At 43.9% G+C, this 19,984-nt stretch overlaps 1 protein-coding gene across 1 annotated transcript in view; it reads left to right on the plus strand.

Moving 5' to 3' along the window:
* Positions 1-19,984, plus strand: part of GABBR2 (gamma-aminobutyric acid type B receptor subunit 2) — a gene marked incomplete at its 5' end in the record, with an annotated part of 300,510 nt that overhangs the window by 156,153 nt on the left and 124,373 nt on the right. The window contains 2 exons of the mRNA XM_081151173.1: positions 6,368-6,433; positions 12,200-12,400. Coding sequence (XP_081007299.1) covers positions 6,368-6,433; positions 12,200-12,400 — 267 coding nt within the window. The remainder of the gene's footprint in view (positions 1-6,367; positions 6,434-12,199; positions 12,401-19,984) is intronic.

Here is a 19,984-nt window from a genome sequence, read left to right on the forward strand (position 1 = left end):
CAGAGTGACACAGAAAGGTCAAAGGTCAAAGGTTGGGCAAAGGTACAGTATACCAAGCAAACCAAAATGAAACAAGAATCCCAGTGTTCATATTAGAGCAAACAGAATTCAAGGTTCAGGTGTTAGGGAGAGTCATTTTCTATAAATAAGGGTACTATTCACCACGAGAAGAACACACTCACGGACCATTATTGCTCCAAACTGCATCTCACTGAAGTATGTAAAGAAAAGCCCATTAAAAAATACAAAGGGGAATTGACAAAAATACAAAACTATTGGAGCCATAACATGTCTCTCTCCTTCTTGGATAGATCACCCAAGCTAAGATAAGCAAGAACATAGAGGAACTGAATAATGAAATTAATCAGGCTGATTTAGCAGCTGTGAATCTAAAGAAAGCCAGGAAACAAAACCATTTCTGTGTGATGAAGACCCCAGGCGGTTAAGCTCATTCTGGGCCTGTTCCAAACGGGGGCCTTTAGCATTAATGTTGCCAGACCTGACTGGAAGGCCACCCTGTGAAAGGGCTGCCCCTGGGTATTTCCATGGTGTGGCACTGGGCCCTGTGGGGGAGTGTGTCAGGCTTCTGTTCAGTTCAGTTTTGCTTTATCCATCTTCCCCTGAGCAGCCCCAACCCATCATTCAGGATTCAGATTACAGGAGAATGTCCCTATTTTATGAATCAGCTGATTAGCAACTTTAATTCCATCTGCAGTGTTAATTCCCCCTTGCCATGTCACATGGCATTTTCATAGGTTCTGGGAATTAGGACGTGGATGTCTTGGGAGCCCATTATTCTACCTGTCACTAGAAGACCACAAAGAAAGGCCTGAGGTAGCCTGTTCCCCGCTTTGCTCCATGGGAGAGGCCTCGTGGGAATTTCATCCCAATCCTGGAGGCCAGGAACCCAGCCTGACTGCCTGAAACTGCGGCTCATACAAGCACCCCAAGGGGACACAAAACTAGAGTAAATATTGTACATCTTCCCAGCAGGCCAGTTTTGCTCAGAGATATGGAAAGAAAAGGCTTTATTTTTGTCTTAAGATAAACATAGATATGTTATTAGAATGCTAACTATACATGAATTTTTAAGATAAAGAAACTTTAAAGAATTGCCATGCTTTGCCAGTGGGCTGCCATAGACTATTCTCTTTCCACTCTCTCCCTTAAGAGTATATGTCTGCTGCTTCTCTGCCTTTAAGGACATTTTTGGTGAGGGGGAAAAAAAAGTCTAAGAAAGACTAATTTTAGCTAAACAAAAGAGCATGCCCATTCTGGGTGTGGAATCAGTCTGTCAGAGCCAGTAGGGACTTGGGAAAACATCTAGGCTGATTTGGGGGCTTACCCCAGGTCTCATAGTCAGAGAGACCCCTTCCCCAGTGTCCACTGCCCCAGGTCAGGCCACCCCCAGCCTACATCATGGCCAGCCTATAATAGCTCAGCTGCCCTGGGTTCATAACTCCTCATCTCTTTCTACAGCATGCAACACGGTTTGATTGGATTTTTCAGCAGCCCAGTGGGGTAGATTGAGTGGATCTTTGGGGCTGGGGCTCTGAAAACAAGGAAGCTATTAAACATGGGTTGAGAGAGAAGCACAGGCGGCCAACTCACCTGGGGTCGAGACCTGCACTACCACTTTCTACCTGTGTATGTCTAGAAAGAGCCTGAGATTCTTGTGAAAATGATTTACTAAGAGTGCGCTCCGGAGAAGGGGAGAGAAGCAGGATGAGGCTAGAGGGGTGCTAGGCCAGAATGCTGTCTTGATGGAGACGGGTTAGTCTGGCCCTACAGGGTCTCTGGAGCATAGCCTGCACCACAGGGCTGTTATCACCTTTCAGCAAAGGGGCTGGAGTTTTCTACAGGTGTGCTTCGTGTCAGTCACTGGCTGCTGTGGAGCTTGGGGCCTGGCATAGCCTCCTGGGGCCAGGAAGCCCCCCTTAGCTGAGAAGGGAATGAGCTCTTAGCAGCAGCCCACCCTCACCGTAGCTGGGATGGGTGTGCCAGCACCAAGGAGGGAATCCAGCAGGACCAATGGTGTCTACTGCACCTGGGAAAGTCTAGATTTGGGGGGAGGGGCGGGGGGGAGGCTCAGTTTGTTCATGAAACTTTCCAGAGTGGGCATAATAATAACACCTACCTCCTAGACTGAGACTGATGTGCTGCTTAGCACAAGTGCTAGACGGAGCTCAGGAGTTGTCATTTATTTTCTTTGCTAGATCCCCTGCAGACGGGTATTTTTGAATTGGGTCATCCTTCTTAAGTGTCACTTTTGTGTATATGTGTGTGATTTTAGCTCCCTTTAAGGATCTCAGAGACAAAGGGGTTCTAGACCACAGATGATACTGGGCTAGGAATGAGGAAAGAAAATCCATCCTGAGTTTTGGCCTCACATCCTCTCCCCCAGGGCCTCCCAAGCCATGGCCATTTCCTTCCATTTTTGCCCCTTCCCTATGGGTGTTGCTTCTTGAGAGCATGAACATAGGTCTCCATTATGGTCAGCAACCTTAGATCCAGCCATCTGAGAAGAAGTTGTCATTTGTCCAATATTAGGTCATCTACCTGCACTCAGGTGACCCCCTGCAGAGCTAAGAGTTCATGGAAGGGCTGGGACCTCTGTCATGTTCTGGGTTCTCTGTAATGTCACAGCTCTGCTCTGTCACTCTTATCCTCAGGGGCATTTATGGCTTTCCTTCTCTATGTTCCCCTCCCCAAAACTCCTTAAACTATCCCCACGCCCTTTCAACCATGGGGAAAGTGCTTATACCCCTGGCAGGGAGGCGGGGTGCTCGGCCAGAAGCAGAGGCCACTGCCAATGAAAAATTTCTCTTTCCACTCTCTGGACTTTCAGGAAAATATACTAGTTATGCAACATTTAAAAGTGTGATTCTGGGACTTTTGTGAGAATGTACTACCCATGTTAAAAACTTATAAGATCCCCAACATCCAAAACCTTTACCCCATCCCTGAATCTTCCAATAAATTGCTGCTCCAGAAAGAAAAACCAGGTATATCATGCTTTTCATACTCACAGGACCACTCCTCGTGTCCTGGGGATGCACATACCCTACTTTGAGAAGCACCCCATACTCCCTATATGGCTCTCCAGGCCCCCGCTAAGGGTCCCAGTCCAGTTGCATCTCCCCTTGTCCTCTCCCCAACCCTGGGATCCCAGGTCCCAGCTGCACTGGGTACCGGCTTGTCCTGTTTCTTCCCAGACTTTGCAGCACCTTGTTCTCTCTTACTCACCATCTAGAGTTAGAATGGGTATGAATACCTCCCTATATCAGGCACAGCCTGTCTCTGGATAGGATCTTCCCTTAGGGCACTCTGAAGGTCAGGGAGCACCAAGGCAAGAGCACTGGTTTTAGGGTGCTGTGCAGTCTTGGAGGAAGCCCTTTGTCTCTCTGGGAAGAGATTAACTAAGATCACTAATCCCTTGGGCCCCATCCAATCCTAACAGCCTAGGAACAGAGACCAAGCAATCCATGAAACTTGGTTGTCAAGACAACGGAAACACTAAATGATCCACAAATGGCAGAGCTGGTTATTTATCTGTCAGCGGGTGGTCAAGTGGTCAGCCATGAAGCTATGGGTCCCTTGGTCTGTTCAAGAAATGGACATGGTGAACCCAGTCAGTGCCTACGTCCTGGACTAACAGGATATTAGTGCAGTGATGATACCAGCTGCTAAATAACCAGTATGGGCCAGGCTTTGTGCTTGGTGCTTCACATAGTGTTCATTCACTTCATCAAGCATGCAGTGCCTATTTATTGATATGTGTGCTATGCCCTGTGCTGGGAGTTAGGGACCCAGAGATGAGTGAAGTTACCCTCAGTCCAGTGGGGAAGATACAGAAGTAAGTGGTCTTGTGCCATGATAGAGTGCTCTGAGCCCACGGAGGAATAAATGGCCACCAAGACTGATGGGACAGAGATGGCCTCTCAGAGTAGGGGTGCCTGAGCTAAGGCATGAAAGGTGAGTAACAACTATCCAGGCCAAATGAGTGGGGTGGGAGGGAAGGACATTCTGGATGGATGAGCTTGCAGAAAGAAAAAGGGGATAGAATGAGAAAATGAATGAATGAACGAGGAGCAGACTGTGGAGTAGTGAGAAGTGAGGACTAGTGAGAAATGTGATTGAGAAGCGTGCAGGAGTCATTTGGTAAAGAATCTTGAATGCTCTACTGAAGAGCTAAGAGACTGATCTGCAAAGCTTAGGGAGCCATGAATGGATTTTACATGATTACATTTGAACCTTGGAATGATCCCTTCATTTGTTCTTTGGAGACTAGGGTGGATAGGGCAGGCCTAAAGGCAAGGATCTGGGTGGGAGGCTGCTGTGGTTCACCGAGTAGGGAATGATGGTGCCTAACCCGGGCCCTGGGGCTGGAGGGACAGGGATGATTTGGGAGCTAGGAGCAGACAGACCCAATCACCTAAGATAACTGCCAAGTTTCCCACCTGGCAGAGTGGGACGTTGGTCACACCAGTCTCAGTCTCAGAGATGGAGGAGGAAGAGGCTTGTAAGGAAAAATGATGAGCTCAGCTTGGGACCTGTTGAGATTGAGGTGCCTGGGAGAACCAGGAGTGAGCACCACAGAAGCCAGTAGGTGGGTTTCATAGCGTAATCCTACAGCCACCTGCAAGGTAGGCAGCATTATCTGTCTTTCAGAGATAAGGAAATTGAGGCTTCAGGAGAATAAGACCCAGGGTCTTGTAACTGGTCAGTGGTAGAGCTGGGATTTGAACCAAGGTCTCCCTAACTGCAAAATCCAATAAGCTGTTTCTACTATATCATGTTTAGCAACACATGGTTTGGCACAAAGTAGATGTTCCTTAAATGTTTGCTGGATGGATGGATGAAAACTGTTAGCAGCAAGAAATGCTAGAAGATTTCAACAAACAAGCAGAAAGACCCTGGAGTGTGCCTGGGAGCATGTCCATAGAACGGAAGCAGCTTAGAACTTTTTATAGCATTGCAGACATGGTAATGACAAAGGCTGGCCTTCCTTCAACTGCTCTGTTAATGATCTTTTAAAGTCCTTTCAGAGCAAGTTTTTTTTTCTTCTTCTTTCCATTCTTGCTTGCAAACGAAGGATGATTTTAGAATCCAAGCCTTTTTTATTTTGCTAAAGTACATGATGAGTAAAATGGCCTCCCAGTCAGCACTTTCCAATTTTGAAAGATGCTAAAAACTGATACTTAAAAGCATGCTTCACTTTATGCATCAAAGAGCCTTGAGGCCTGTTGGAGAGGACGGGATGAACGGTGGGAAGGTAGCACCACCTGCAAGGCTGAGCCTCACAGCAGAAGGCAGGAAGGGACGGTGGGGAGCAGGCATGCAGGCCGGCACCCAGCTGGCCTCCTGCTGGCTGCCCAGAACACCCTCCAGCCTGTTCTCTATGGGGCAGAGCCCAGCCTGGCCTCTCACCCGCTGGGCAGTAACCAGGGCCCCTTACCCTGACCTGGGAAGGAGCCTCAGACAGACGTGGAGTAAATGTTGAATTAATAAATGAGTCCCAGGAGCTGTTAGACAACTTATACCTATTAAACACATCGAGATAATAAAGTAATAAATAACCTTTTATAGAGCTTTCGAATATAGATTTTCCTTTGAAATGAAAATGGGCCAGGGAAGGTTATAAAATACTAATACTAGCTAGTACTTGTTGGACAGTTACTATGCTCCAGGAACCATGTTAAATGCTTTATGAGGGTTACCTCACTTGGTGCCCCCAGCAACCCTGTAAGGTAGGTACCCGCAGTTTGCAGATCAGGAAACTGAGGCTATGTTGGAACAAAGGAGGCCACCCTTGAAGCTTGTTGGTAGAGCTGATATATGAACTCAAAGAGACTCTGAAACTTAATTGGGAAGTTTTGTGGATTCCAGGAAGGTAGAAAAGTCTAGAATAAGGGGTAGGGACCGGCGTCTGCTGGGTCTCATGTCTCATATCTGTAGACACCTTCCTGGGAATCTAGGAAGCTCCCTTCTCCCCTCTGGCCTCAGTTTCTCTACATATAGAGTGAGGAAGATTAGACATTGTCTCTGTGCAGGGTTTGGAAGAGAGAAGGGGAGAGGCCAAGGCCCCTTAGAGCTGTCAGCTTTAGCCTCCAGCCTGTGCAGACTTATCCCACTGTTTGCCCATGAGAGCACTGACAGCAAGAGCCAAGGGAAAGCTGGCTCCAGAGAAGGCTGGAGACTCTGGGCTGGGCTGGCCTGGGGATGAGGTATTTGCCTGCCTGCCCTGCTCAGGCAGAGCACGTGGCTGGGAGCCTAGGATATACGAACATTCTCTCCCCGTGGCCTTGAGCACTCTAGAGTGTGCCATCGTCCGTTCACCTTTACATACATGTCCTTCTATCCACAGGGCAATGACGTGAGGATCATCCTGGGCCAGTTTGACCAGCATATGGCAGCAAAAGTGTTCTGTTGTGTAAGTACAACTTTAATCATGTCATTTGATTCTTTGGGGAAGTTCATGAAACTTTTTCTTGGACTAATTCTCACTGCCTAGTGAATGAGATCCTATGACTGCAATCTGGAAGCAAAAGTATTATTCTCACTGCTCTTTCTTGTTTTCATGGAGCTAAAACCCCAGGGCTCAGAACAGTGCAGTCGTAGGAGGAACCAGGGACCGTAACTGACCAAATCTACTGCCTAACCTGTTGTCTAAGAACTGTCTGCTAATTCTAAGTCCTCTCGACTCAGCCATGTTCAGTGGAGGCCTGCGATCTGCACTGTGCAGAGGGAGATACCAGACACAGGGGCAAGACATGCGCCTCCGGCCCCTCCCTGCCCTGTAAGCAGGGCTCAGAGTCTTAGCTTTAGAACAAATTGTCAACTATTCAGTGTCTGCCCCTGAATCCTTTACAATTGTCTGGTGCGTGACAGGTGACAAAGTAATTTTCTATACCTTATCTCATTTAATCTTTCCAATAACCATGTGAAGCAACTATCATTATCTCACTTTACAGATAAGGAAATAGAGGCCCAGAGAGCTGAAGGGGCTTTATAACCCTCAGCCAGTTGATGGCAGAGCGAGGTTCATTCCTGTTCAGCTGATTCCCCATCTGATTCTCGTTTTTCCATATGAGGTTCTAACCTAAGTATATATAGGAGTTCTAACACAGGAACTAAGTCTTTCCATATCGATGCCCTGGCTCCCCCTCGTCTGCCCTGGGTCAGGAGAAAGGTCAGCAGAACGAGGACCCACTAGTTATGTGAGTCGTCATCTGCCCAAAACGTTCTTCCTCTTAGACCGAGGTTATTTTGGGAGTAGTCTCTAGTGATGGCCACAGGCCTCTGTTCTCTTTGAACTTTTGTCAGTAACTTGGACAAAATTATAAAAAGCAGGCTGGTAGAAATTTTAGAAGTTGTGATATATGTTGGATGACAGAGTCGGGTGCAAAGAGCCCTAACAGGCTGGAACATTTGATTAAATCCAAGAACGTTAAATCTAATAGTCTTAATAGAAGGTTATATTAGAACACATAATTCCGCCTAAGTCAGAGGTGGTAGAGGCATAACTGAGGAGTACTGTGTGATGAGAGCAAAAAAGACACTGGGGTCTTGGTTGACTTCAAAGTTACTATAGTCACCAGTGTGAGTACAGCTGCCAGGGAGCTGAGATGACTTCAGGCTGCATGTCCACACACAGGGTGGGTGGTCCCTTTGCTCTGTGCTGGACAAACTCTGCCTAGGATGTCCAGCTAATCACCTGGTGCCCTCTTTCAGAAGAGATGCAGGAACTGAAAAGAGACTGGGAGTGAGGAGAAAGCAGTTGCCAGAAGCTACAGTTGCACAGGAATATTTCATCCTAAAAACCCAGGAGGAAAGAGAAAACTGCCTGATCATCTCTTGATTTACCAGGGAGGAGGGAGCAACCAGGAGGCTGACATTTCAGAAGATCCAGAGTGGAGCTGAGAGCTCAGGAGTCTGTCTGCTTGGGCTTGAACCCTTGCTCTGCTGCTTAATTACTGAATTTGGGCCTGTTGTTATCACTTTCTGAGCCTCTGTTTTCTTATATATAAAGTGGGAATAATAATAATACCTATCTTGTGAAGATTAAATGAGCAAAAACACTTTGCACAGCGCCTGGTATATATAGGGAGCCCTCAGGAAATGTCAGGGATCTTTTTTTTTGTCATGGAAGGTCTCAGGTATCTAAAGGACCACCAGTGGGCTGGCAGAGTTTACTAACTAATGGACTTAATAAGGTTGTATTAAGCATCCTGTGTATCAATTAAGGGCTACAAGCGGTCATTTCATATGAAAATCTAAGGGGAACATGAGAAAAAATTTTAAAACAGCAAATTGATTTAATACATTTTACTTCAAAACTCATAAAACCGTATACATTACCATGTAAGGTCCAGAAATGACCCATTTTGAAAAGGAAAATAATTGGAGGATGTGATCTCTTTTAGGGAAAAAGCTGCCCCCCATATTCCCAGGCCTTGCAAACAGCTGGCACATGGTGGGTAATAACTCCAAGAAATATAAGTTAATAAAAGTAATCCATACAGATACCACACTGGGCACTGGCCACTTCCACAGACAAACCTCGTGTCTGATTTATGCCAAATGCAAGCTGGGGCATGGCTGCGATTTCACTGTGTGCCATGCACTGGGATTATTTTCTGAGTAGCATTTCCAGCCGTGGCTTCTGCTTCAGAACAGATGGTGTGGCTGTCTTCCTTTTGACCCAAAGCCTCAGGCTGCCTGCCTCCCACATGGCATGGGACACCACCCTACCTGCTCACCCACTTTTCTCTTTCCTCTTACTGGATTTTTAGTACTTTGAAGTGGGCCTTCCCTTAGAGTCTTTGCTGGCCACTTTGTTCATGCAGGAGTTTCTCAGAGGCCTGGGTTGGGTGTTTATTCCATGTGTCAAACCCTCAGATGGATCTGCCCTCCAGGACCTTCAGTCTTACCTGGTTAGGAAGGAGTTTTTCTGACAAGTCTGGAAGGTCCTGAAGGGAGTCTGCTCGGTGATGGAGGGGCAAGAGGGAGGGGTGCTGCTCAGAACAGAGACCCAAGGAGAGAGACTTCCTGCTCATGTTGGGGTCAACGCACACACCAGTGGAAACATCGTGTCCCTGCCATCCAAATGTCGCAGTGCAAACTTTGCAGCATGTTGCTGTGTTCTTGAGATTGGAACTGCCACCCAGTGGGCGAGCAGACTCCAGCAAATGCAAGGCCTATTTATAGCCCTGTGGCAAAATGTTCGTTTTGGCTCCAGCGCAGTCCAAGCATGGCATGTTGCTTTTGTCTTTTCCTCCCTCCTCGGTGGTCTGGTCTCAATTCTCCAGCACTCTGACATGGGTTCTGGTTTTAGTTCCGCCAGCTGTGTAACCTCTGGCAGGTTCTTTACATCTCTGGTCCCTGCCTGCCACACCTCTACAGTGGAAGCAGTGGTCCCTGTTCCGTCAGCCTCAAGGGGTTGTCTAGAGGCTTAAGTAAGGCCACCGGAGGGAGACCATTTTCCCAAATGTTAAGTGCTCTACTGATGTGAGGGTTTCTCATTGTACTTTAGTGAACTATAATATTACAGGGAAATGTCCTTCTTACATGGGGAGGGAGGAGGCAAAAAGAAAATTAATAAAAGAGGAAATGGGATTTTTAAAATTTTTCTCATCGTGGTTCCCTGTCTACAGCTAATAGAAATTGAAGCAGTTCATGGCACTAAAGAAGGTGAGGTTAGGACCCCGCCACCATGTGGCAGGGCCCATTTGGTGGTAACAAGTCCTGAGACCACGTTTCTACCAGAGGCAGAGAAAATGGAAAACAAGGTGACCAGGTAAACTGGAAATGTGTTCATTCAGTCACTCCACAGCCATTTGTTGGGTGACCTCTGTACACCAGGCACTGTGCTAAAAGTACTGAGGACCCTGGAGGAGCAGACACCACCCTCCAGGAACTCGCTATCTGGCACAGGAGACAGCCAAGCATAGCAGCAGCTACTGAGAGCTCACGTGCCCAACAACCTCAGCTCTTTTGAACCTGGGAGTACGGGAATGGAGTCCCACAGGCTTCTCCGCAGTTGCTTTAGACAGTGGATGATATATTTAAGTCCAGTCTACCTCCCTTTTAGACCCTCACTCAAAACCTGTTTATGTTTGCTCTATACATATGATTCACAGTCCCCGCTTTCCAAGCCCATAGCAGTCTAAAAGCAGCAAATTCTGAGTGAGGAGAGGGACTTGATAGCAGTGAAGTGACTGCCTACATCTGACAGCTAGAAAGGAGACAAAGCCATAAAAAGTGGATCCCAAACTCCAAGTGATACTGTCCAGGGCCATTTGGTATTTGGACCAGTCTTCTTTACCCCCAAGAGTATCACGTGCGTGGCTCATAATAACGACTGATGTTCACAATGAAACTCCGAGTTACCAAAAAGAGAAAGGAACAAGAAGGAGCAGCTAAAACGTCCCTGCGTGTAGCGTTGGGCAGACCTGCTACACATATGATCTCATTTAATTCTTACTCCAACCCAGTGTAAGGGGCTTTGCTTTCCACATGCTGTAGATGAGAAAGGTGAGGCCCAAGGTGTCATGTGCTAGTTACCCAGCTGCTGTGGGGCAGAGAGTCTAGTGCTGCTTGACTGTAAGCTTTTTTTCCCCCAGGTGAGGAGACAGTTTTTTATCTTCATAAAATTGACTAATGTTCTAAACAAAGCGTGTTGTCACTCAAATGGACTAAGCGTGTGTTTTCTGGAAAATTCACTCACAAGGAACAACTTCTAATGGGAAGGTAGTAGGTCAAAGAGCTATCACTGCAGATCCCTGCTAGGCCCCTGACTCCGGCTCAGCGCTGCCTCCCCTCTCAGCTATCACATGGTCTCTGTCCTCAGAGAGGGATGAAAATCTGCCTTGGTGTCTTACTAGCAGACCTCCTCATGTCCCCACTCTCTATTGACTCTTATTTAATGTACATTTCTAATAAGTGGGGCTATCTTCTTGCCTCAACCCATTAAGATTGAGAAAGCTTCCAGAAAGTTTTGTTTTGTTTTGCTAAGAATAGAGGGGAATTTCAAAAAATGAACTTTGAATCTACTTAGAAACTTCATTCTGGGCCAACTTTTGATGGCACATGACATGCCTACATAGTGGAATTTTCTGGGTGCATCTAAGCTATCAAAAAGCATTCTTTTCTTGATATAATATCATCACAATAAGTACCAAAGCCAAATAGAGGTCCAATAGAACAGTCTGATGATTTTCTTTTAATGGAAGGAAGGCAGTGTGGTTTTGCAGCATGATAGTCAGCAGACCTAGGTTCCGGACTGACTTTTCTCCCTGGCTGTGTGACCTTGGAAAGTGACTTTCAGTCTCTGATTTTTTGTTTCCTCGTTTCTAAAATGAGGATAATAAATTCTGCCCTAACTGCCTCAAAGGATGAGCATGAATGACAAATAAGATAAATGTAAAGCATTCAAATGTAAGGGACTTTTTTTAAGATTGGATTTATGCACACCAAGCTTTGGGTAAAGATTCAGAGAGACTGCTCAGTTTGCCAAGAGGCATCTTATATAAATTGCATACTTAGATTAAATTTTCTTGGCCTCTTGCAAAATTGCTTCCCCTGGATTGTATTTTAAGATTACGATCTCAGCTTTTAGTGAAGATCTATACAAAAATAGCCTTATGAAATCTGTTTATTGTAGGAATACCGTTGATACCATGCTCGCTAACATGAAGCATTTTTTTTAGGGTTAAAGCCTAGAAAACATTTTGTTTCCCTGAAGAACTGGTCTGTTTTCTCCTTATTGATAATGAGGGCTAGGCAAATGATCTTGTTGCCCTTTTCTCTTGGGCTGTCAGGAAGTTCCTGGTGAAATATTCAACTTATTATGTATAGTGTTGGAAACTTTGTTTGACTTGTCTATGTTCTGTTCCCTTTACCTCCTGTAAACATACTATAATTTATATTTTTTCAGGTCCTTATGTTTTAATTTTATTATTCTATTATACATGTTATCCACAAACTACCTGGGATCCCTTGAGAGATAACAAGGAGGAGACCAAGCAAGTAATAGAAAAATTATATTAAAAATTTAATAAATTCTCTGCTAAGAGGAAGCCTGAGTCCCCCCTCCCTCCGCCACACACAACATACATATACAGCTCTCTCATAGGGCACAAAGTCTTGAACAAATGTTTAATTCTTGGTACCTTCCTGGTTATCCCATCTGTTGCAGGCATATGAGGAGAACATGTATGGTAGCAAATACCAGTGGATTATCCCGGGCTGGTATGAGCCTTTCTGGTGGGAGCAGGTGCATAAAGAAGCCAACTCATCACGTTGTCTCCGGAAGAATCTGCTTGCTGCCATGGAGGGCTATATCGGCGTGGACTTTGAACCCCTGAGCTCTAAGCAGATCAAAACCATCTCAGGAAAGGTCAGTGCCTTGGTCTGTGTCCTTTTATCACGTTGTCTGATTATGTTGGCAAAAAGTGCCCTTTGCTCTGTATCTTTGAGCAAACTACTTGACCTCTCTGAGCTTCACTTATCTATTAAATGGGAATAGCCAGCCATCCACTGCGTGCCCCTCTAGGAAACTGTGGACGTCAAATGGGGTAAGGGTATTTCGTAAGCTCATAACACAGTGTACATGTAAAGGGTGGAGTTGTGACTTTTGCTGTACCAACGACAAGTTTTGCCTCTGAGATTCTGCTATGGTTTTATCCTGTGCCCCTCAGACTGGGAATATTGTTTCTCAGTCACACTGATGCTCTTGTTAACTCAAAGAAGAAAGACTCAAGTAGACTTGGGGAAACATGTGCTGTAGGCCAGCCAGCCTGGTTTGAATCCCAATTTTGGCACTTAGCAGCTGTGACCTTGAGCTTGAGTTCTCCGAGCCACTGTTCCCTCTTCTGTATAATAGTGGTAAAAGGAGGACTTTTACCTCCTCTGGGGTTACAAGGAGGACTGATAGCAGATTGTGCAAGGTGGCTGACATGGTGCCTGGTACCTTGGTACTGTCACAACTGGGAGGAGAACCTAGGCAAGGTGTTCCTTGGGGCCTCCGGATGTTCATTAGGGATTCCGAACCCCTGCCCTGATTGTCCAGTAGGGCTGTGAGGGAACCAGGCAATATGGCACATGTAAAAGTATTTCAGAAGTACATACACTGTTCTCTAGCAGTGTGAGTGAGTGTTATCAAGAATCAGGTGATGACAGCCCTGGTGAAGATGGTTACATGGCTCAGTTTTTACTGCTAGCCAAAGTTCAGTACATCAGTGCACATAATTCTTTTCTGTCTTCTCAGAGCGTAGATCATTAAATTCTATATCAACTCGAGTTCTTACAGACCCAGTTTCATTTGAAGAATAAACTTCATGTAAAGTAAAATATGTATGTATTATTTTTATCCATTATTTAATCTCAATTGGAGCCAACTCTACAAGAATGGTTTATTGATTTGTCAAATAAATGGCAAATCATTAGGACACATTTTGTAAACAACTCTTTAGATCATGCTGGCACCTGAGAGATCCTAGAAAAACACTCTGGTTAGGAAAGGTTGAAAGAAATATTTTTACACCAAAATCAATGAATATATAAAAAGGTTTTGAGATGTTGAATAATGAGTAGAAACAACTCATTATATTTCAGCAAGTGTTATTATTAAAAGTGTCAAAGTTTGCAGTTTATTAAAAGATACTTGATCCAGGAATACCCTATACTTTAATCTAAAAATAGTATAAAATTTGAGGAACATACAAAAACTTAGGGAAAAAATTCTATACAGGCAGAGAGTACAATAAATAAACTGAGAGACTTAAGGAAGACCAAAGACGTAAATGATTAGACATGAGATCTGTGAAGTAAGTGGGGGTGAGGGCCATAAGATGCCATGGGAAGGGCCTCAACCATCATCCTCAGAAGCGTGGATGTGACCCCAGGCAGGCAAGCACAGATGTGAGCCATGCACAGGAATGCATTCGGGGAAGATCATTTTTTGTAGGGTTCCTTGGAGCAAATATTTTTACTTTATAACAAATTATTTCCCAGGTCACCAACTTTCCTTTTTGATTTTTAATTTTTTTTATTTGGGGCTGGTGAGGAGGTTGAACTTAACCCTGTATTGCTATGCCTGTGAAGGGACACCTTGGGGCTATTCCTGGGTCTGTTCATTTCATCTCACGGAGTGACAACTGACTCCGGGCCTCCCAGGGTGGAGCAGTACTGTGGGAGCAAAGGCAGGCTCTCAGCTTGAGGCAGCTTCCAACATTCCAGGAGACCCAGCCCCTGTCCCCAAAGTCTTTGAGGCAAGAGGCAGCCTTTCTTACATTATACTGAGGTTACACGGTGATTGAAGTTACACAGGGACACCTGCAGCCTTTTGCCTCTTAGAATCAGAGGCCTTAGGGCTCTCCTAGAGATCATGTAGACCAGCCTCTCATCAGATTCTCAGATCCTTCCAGTACCAAAGGACTCACTATTTCTCCCTTAATGTCCCCAACTGGTCCATGTGGGCTCACACAGGTCCTTTTGGCAGTGACCACATCCCTGGAAGCATCTCTAGTCCAAACTAAATAGCATGTCCCTCCAGTTAGAACTCAGATTCCATGTGTGGGACTAAGGGCAAAATCTAAGGGAATGCCAAAAACCTCAGTAATCAAGGTAAAAGATATTTTAATGCAATATTTTTTAAAATTCAAAGTTAATGCAAAACTCCATGATGAACAAAATATCAAAATTTTAATCAAAGACAAGATCCTCAGGACTGGGTTTAGGGTGAGCTAAGTGATTTGAGTCACATGGTTGTAGGATTAGATCTTGTCTTTATTTAAAATTTTAATATTTTGTTCATCATAGACTTTTTGCATTAGTTTTGATTTGTTAAAATATTATTTATCTTGATTACTGAGGGTTTTGGCTCCCTCTTAAATTCTGCACCAGAAGGGAGCTCCTCGCTCGCCGACCCCCTGATCCTGGCCCTGAACAAGTTGTATGTGTCAAGCCCCTTTCTGAGCTCATCTGTCCTTTATACTTGCTCTTATTGAATGCTCTCTCCCCAGGTGTAGGGCCCAGAGTTAACAAAGCATTCCTATTTGTGGTCTGACCATAAGCCAACTTCCCCAACCAGCCTTCAAAAGTCTACGGTCAAAGGAAGTTCTAGAGAGTTGAGAAATGTTTCTTGAATTTGAATTTGCATCTTTCATGACTGCTGGGGATGGTGGTCAGCATGGCTCAGGCTGCTGGGTTGATGCCTGTATTTTGGGGTCCATCAGTGTCCAGGAAGACAAGCAAACATGTGTAGAACCATCCCAAGTCAACAGGTTCTTGCCATCCTCGCTATTTACATATTGGGAAGCTAAGGGGCAGAAGGGACATCCCCAAGATCCCTGTAGTGGGTTGAATAGTGACCCCTGGAAAGATATATCTACATTCTAACCCTTAGAACCTGTGAACGTGACCTTATTTGGGGGAAAAAAAGGTCTTTGAAGATTTAATTAACAATCATGAGATGAAATTATCCATGATTACCTGGGTAGGCCCTAAATCCGATAACAAGTGTCCTCCTACGAGGAAGACAGAGGGAGATTTGCCACAGGGAGAAGGTTACGTGAAGTTGGAGGCAGAGACTGAAGTGAAGCATCTGCAAGATGAAGAGTGCCAAGGATTGCTGGCAGGCACCAGAGCCAGGGGAGGCACGAATGGATTCTCCCCCAGAGCTGCCAGAGGAAACCAACCCCAGCACCACCTTAGTTTCAGACTTCTGGTCTCCAGAACTGTGAGAAAATAAATTTCTGTTGTTTTAAACCACCCGGTTTGTGGAAATTTATTATGGCCGCCCGAGGAAATGGATATCGTTTTCCAGAAGGCCAGGGAGAGATCCAGGACTTGCAGCCAGGACTGCCAGTTTTCCACGCCGTGCACCTTCCTATCTACCATGCTATCCCTCTAGACTTGTGACACACTTAGGAACAGAATGCAACCAAATTGGCCCTTTATGTGACATCCCAGCAGGCCCATGTTAGTAAGTGACCTAGCAGAAGATCAGGAGATCTGGCACAAATCCTGGCATTCCCACCAATTAAACCACCACCTCTCTCTCTCCCCGGGTCTCAATAGCTTCAACTGAAAATGAGATTGGACCTCATAACTGCTGGTGTCCTTTCCAAGCTAAGTTCTCTGACTATGTAAATGTGGTATGAGGTAATTACAGCAAGCTGTGTGACACGATTATAATAATGTTAAACCCTGGAATCCCCAGGATAAAGGTGACTCCTGAGAAAATCACAGAATCAGGTGGAATAGTTTTCCCTCTTGGAATGCGTTCCCCGAGATTCCTTCTTCCATTCGCCTGTCTCCAGCATCAGGCTCTCCCCAGCTCTCTCATTGACACCCAGGAGATTTCTGGTGGGAGGAACAACAAAGGTCATGGTCTCCCTCCAGAGCACATTCATCAGTCCCTTCCTATTGATTTTCCAATGATGGAGCAAGTGCAGACCTTCTGGTTTCCCCAAGCTCATTTAGAGCTCAGTCTTCTAGAAACTTCTTGACAATGGCCTCTGATCACTTGCTTTGGCTCTAATGTCTGGCTTTTTCACCTCATTGAGGTTCCCATCACCACTCTACTCCCTCAAAGTGACCCTGTTGACATTGATGCTTTACAATGTCAGCTTTCACTTTTCAGAGTCCTGTTAGGTTTGTTTCCATGGTTAGCATTTGCAATTTTGGCTGACTTTTTCTGGGGATGGCTCAGCCTTGCTCTTAAGGACATCTTCTCATTATAGTTCCCAGCTAAGACACAGAGCTGGGCCAGGCACCAGATGGAGATGTTCACAGAACCTTGGGCTCAATGGGGACTCCAGAGACGGCCCCAACACTCTATCAAAGGCATAGGCTCATTCTCTTGAAGAGTTTTATAATGTTTTCTGGCAAGAAGCTTCTGCGACCACCTGCAGTTGTTTAATCAACAGAACTGGAGGAAACACAAATCTAGTGGGTCCTCAGCTTAGAGCCAATGACCCATGGAACGCTGCACCCATCTCATTGTCACTGCCATGGGAGCATGTGACAAAGAACATGGAGCTTTTAGAGATGAGATAATACAGAAGAAAGTATCTTACAAAGTTCCAGACACAAAATAGGTGCCCAACAAATTGTAGTTCTTTTCCTTCTTCAGCACAGAAGCCTCAGGGGTAGGAAAAAGGAGAAGTGAGATGGATGATGAGTCCGTAACTCAAAGTTATGTGAGGTGAGAAACAACCGAAGGAATTGGGGTTACTTTTGATTTTTCAAAAGAATTGTTTTTATTTAAATAGAATAACCATGTACCCACCACCCAGGTCAAGAAAATGAAAATTACTAGCATTCTAAAAGCCATCTTTATGCCCTGCCCCATTCAATACCTACAGGCCTTGCCTCTATCATACGACATTATGTTAGTAAGGTTAATTTATGTTGTTCCATGTAGACATTTGTTTATTTTCACTGTTATATAGTATTCTACTGTTTGACTACACATGATTTATTTAAGGGGGCATTTGGTTATTTAGTTTTTGGCTATTATGTACAGTGTTGCTTACAACTCTAGGTAAAGACTTGAAATCCCTTTTCTATAGTAAGTGTTTTGGTCTGTCCAGTTACTTTTTTAGTATCTTCAGATTTAGGGTGGATTCATCTTGCTGGTACTTATTCTACTTCACCCTTAAATGGCTCTTATCTTCTGTTTTCCTCACAGTTTTTTCAGTCTTACATTTGCCACAAGCCTTGCACCACGGCACGAGTAGGGCAAAAGCCTAAGTGATTTCAGTGCTGGAATTTGTTAATTTTTCTCTTTACTCACAGTGACTTTGCAGTTTTGGTATTCCCCATCTTCAGTCATTGGTGAGGGTATGATCTTGTGTAGAATTTTTGCAGTTATAAAGCCAATTAGTATAGTTTGGGGAGGTTAATTAATACATAGCTTGCATTGTCCTCAGCTGCCGAGAAGTCCTCTAAATGGTATTTTTTAATGAACAGAAATTCTTTATTTTAACAAAGCCTACCCCAAGGTCATGAATATATTTTCCTCTCTTGTCATTTAGAAGTGTTATTGTTTTACTTTTCACATTTAGATCTACAGTCAGGCTGGAGTTGATTTTGTGGATGGTGTGAGGTAAGGATCAAGACACCTTTTCTTCCTTTTTTTTGCATACGGATAGCTAATTAATCCATTATCACTTATTGAAAAGTCCATAATTTCCCGCACTGTGCTGCCGTATTACCTTTATCATAAATCAAATGAGTGCAGATAACTTTTTCTCCATTTATTTATTTATTTATTTATTTATTTATTTATTTATGATTTTTAAATATATCTTTATTGATTTCAGAGAGAGGAAAGGAGAGGGAGAGAGAGAGATAGAAACATCAATGATGAGAGAGTCATTGATCGAGCCTGCAACCCGGGCCCTGACCGGAAATCGAACCCCGATCTCCTGGATCCTAGGTTGACGCTCAACCGCTGAGCCACGCCCGGCCGGGCTCTCCTTCTAAACTTTCATTTCTCTTCCATTTGTCTGTTTTTTCACCAAAACACCTTTGCTTTAATTACTATAGCTTTGTGATAAGTCTTGATGACAAGTAATAAGGATTCCCTCCTTTCATAGTTGTTCTTAGCTATTTTTGTCTCTTTGAATTTTTGTATGCAGTTCTAAATCAGGTTATCAGCTTATACTCACATACACACAAACCTGATCTGGTTTTTGTTGGAATTTTATTGAATCTGTAGATCAATTTAGGGAAAACTGATACCTTAATATTTATAGTCTTCCAATTCATGAATTTTGTATACCCTGCATTTACTTAGATCTTCTTTAGTTTCTCTCAAATATGTTTAATAATTTTCTCTGTAGAATTCTTGTACATATTTTGCTTGATTTATTTGTAGGTACTTGATATATTTTGGTGAATATATGTTCAAATGACTATTAGGCGTATACTTAGGGGTGAAATATCTGAGTCTTAAGATCTGCATATGTTCAGCTTTAGTAGATCCTGCCAAACAGATTTCTAAAGTGGTTGCACCAATTTACACACCCACCAGCACTGATTGAGAGTTCCAGTTGGTTCACATGCTCACCAACATTTGGTATTATCAGCTTTTTAATTTTAGCCAGTCTAGTAAGTGTGTAGTGGTATCTCATTTTAGGTTAAACTTATTTCCCTGATAACTGATGAAGTTGGACATCTTTTCATATCTTTATTGGCCATTTTGACTCTATTTGGAGTCTCTCCCTATTTCTTATTGATTTGTAAAAATCCTTTTTATAGTCTGGATATGAATTTTTGGAAGGCTATATGTATTATTTATATCTTCTCCCATTCTGTATTTTATCTTTCCACTCTTTTAATGTTGTATTTTGAACAGAAATTCTTAATTTTAATGTCACCCAGTTTATTAGTCTGCTTTATGATAGTATATTTGTGTCCTGTTTAAGCATCTTTGCCCACCCAAACTCATGGAGATATTTTCCTATCTTTTTTTTTAGAAGTGTGTTCACCTTCCATTTTGAGAGATCTATGAACTAGGTGTAGAATTCTAGATGATCTATTATTTTCTCTCAGCACTTTAGGATGTCATTTCATTGTCTTCTGGCTTCCATTGTTTCTATTAAATCAGCTGTCAGGCTTATTATTGCTCTTTTGAAGGTAATGCAACTCTTTTTCCTTCTGCCTACTATTAAGATTTTTGGTTTTGCTTTGGTCTTCAGCAGTTTTACAATGCTTTGCTGAGGTGAGGGGTTTTGTGTGTGTTTATTTTGATTGGAGTTCCCAAAACTTTATAGAACTTCATGAATCTGTGGGTTGATGTGTGTTGGGGAAATATCTCTTTAAATATTGCTTCTGCCTAGTCTCTCTTTCCTCACATTTCAGGATACCAATTATACACATGCTATACATTTTTAGCTTGTTCCATACATTGCTTATGTTCATTTCTTATTTTCCATTCTTTTCCCTTTCTGTGCTTTAGTCTGAATATTTA

The sequence above is a fragment of the Miniopterus schreibersii genome (assembly GCF_964146895.1).
Source record: "Miniopterus schreibersii genome assembly, chromosome: 11".
NCBI classification, from domain to species: Eukaryota; Metazoa; Chordata; class Mammalia; order Chiroptera; family Miniopteridae; genus Miniopterus; species Miniopterus schreibersii.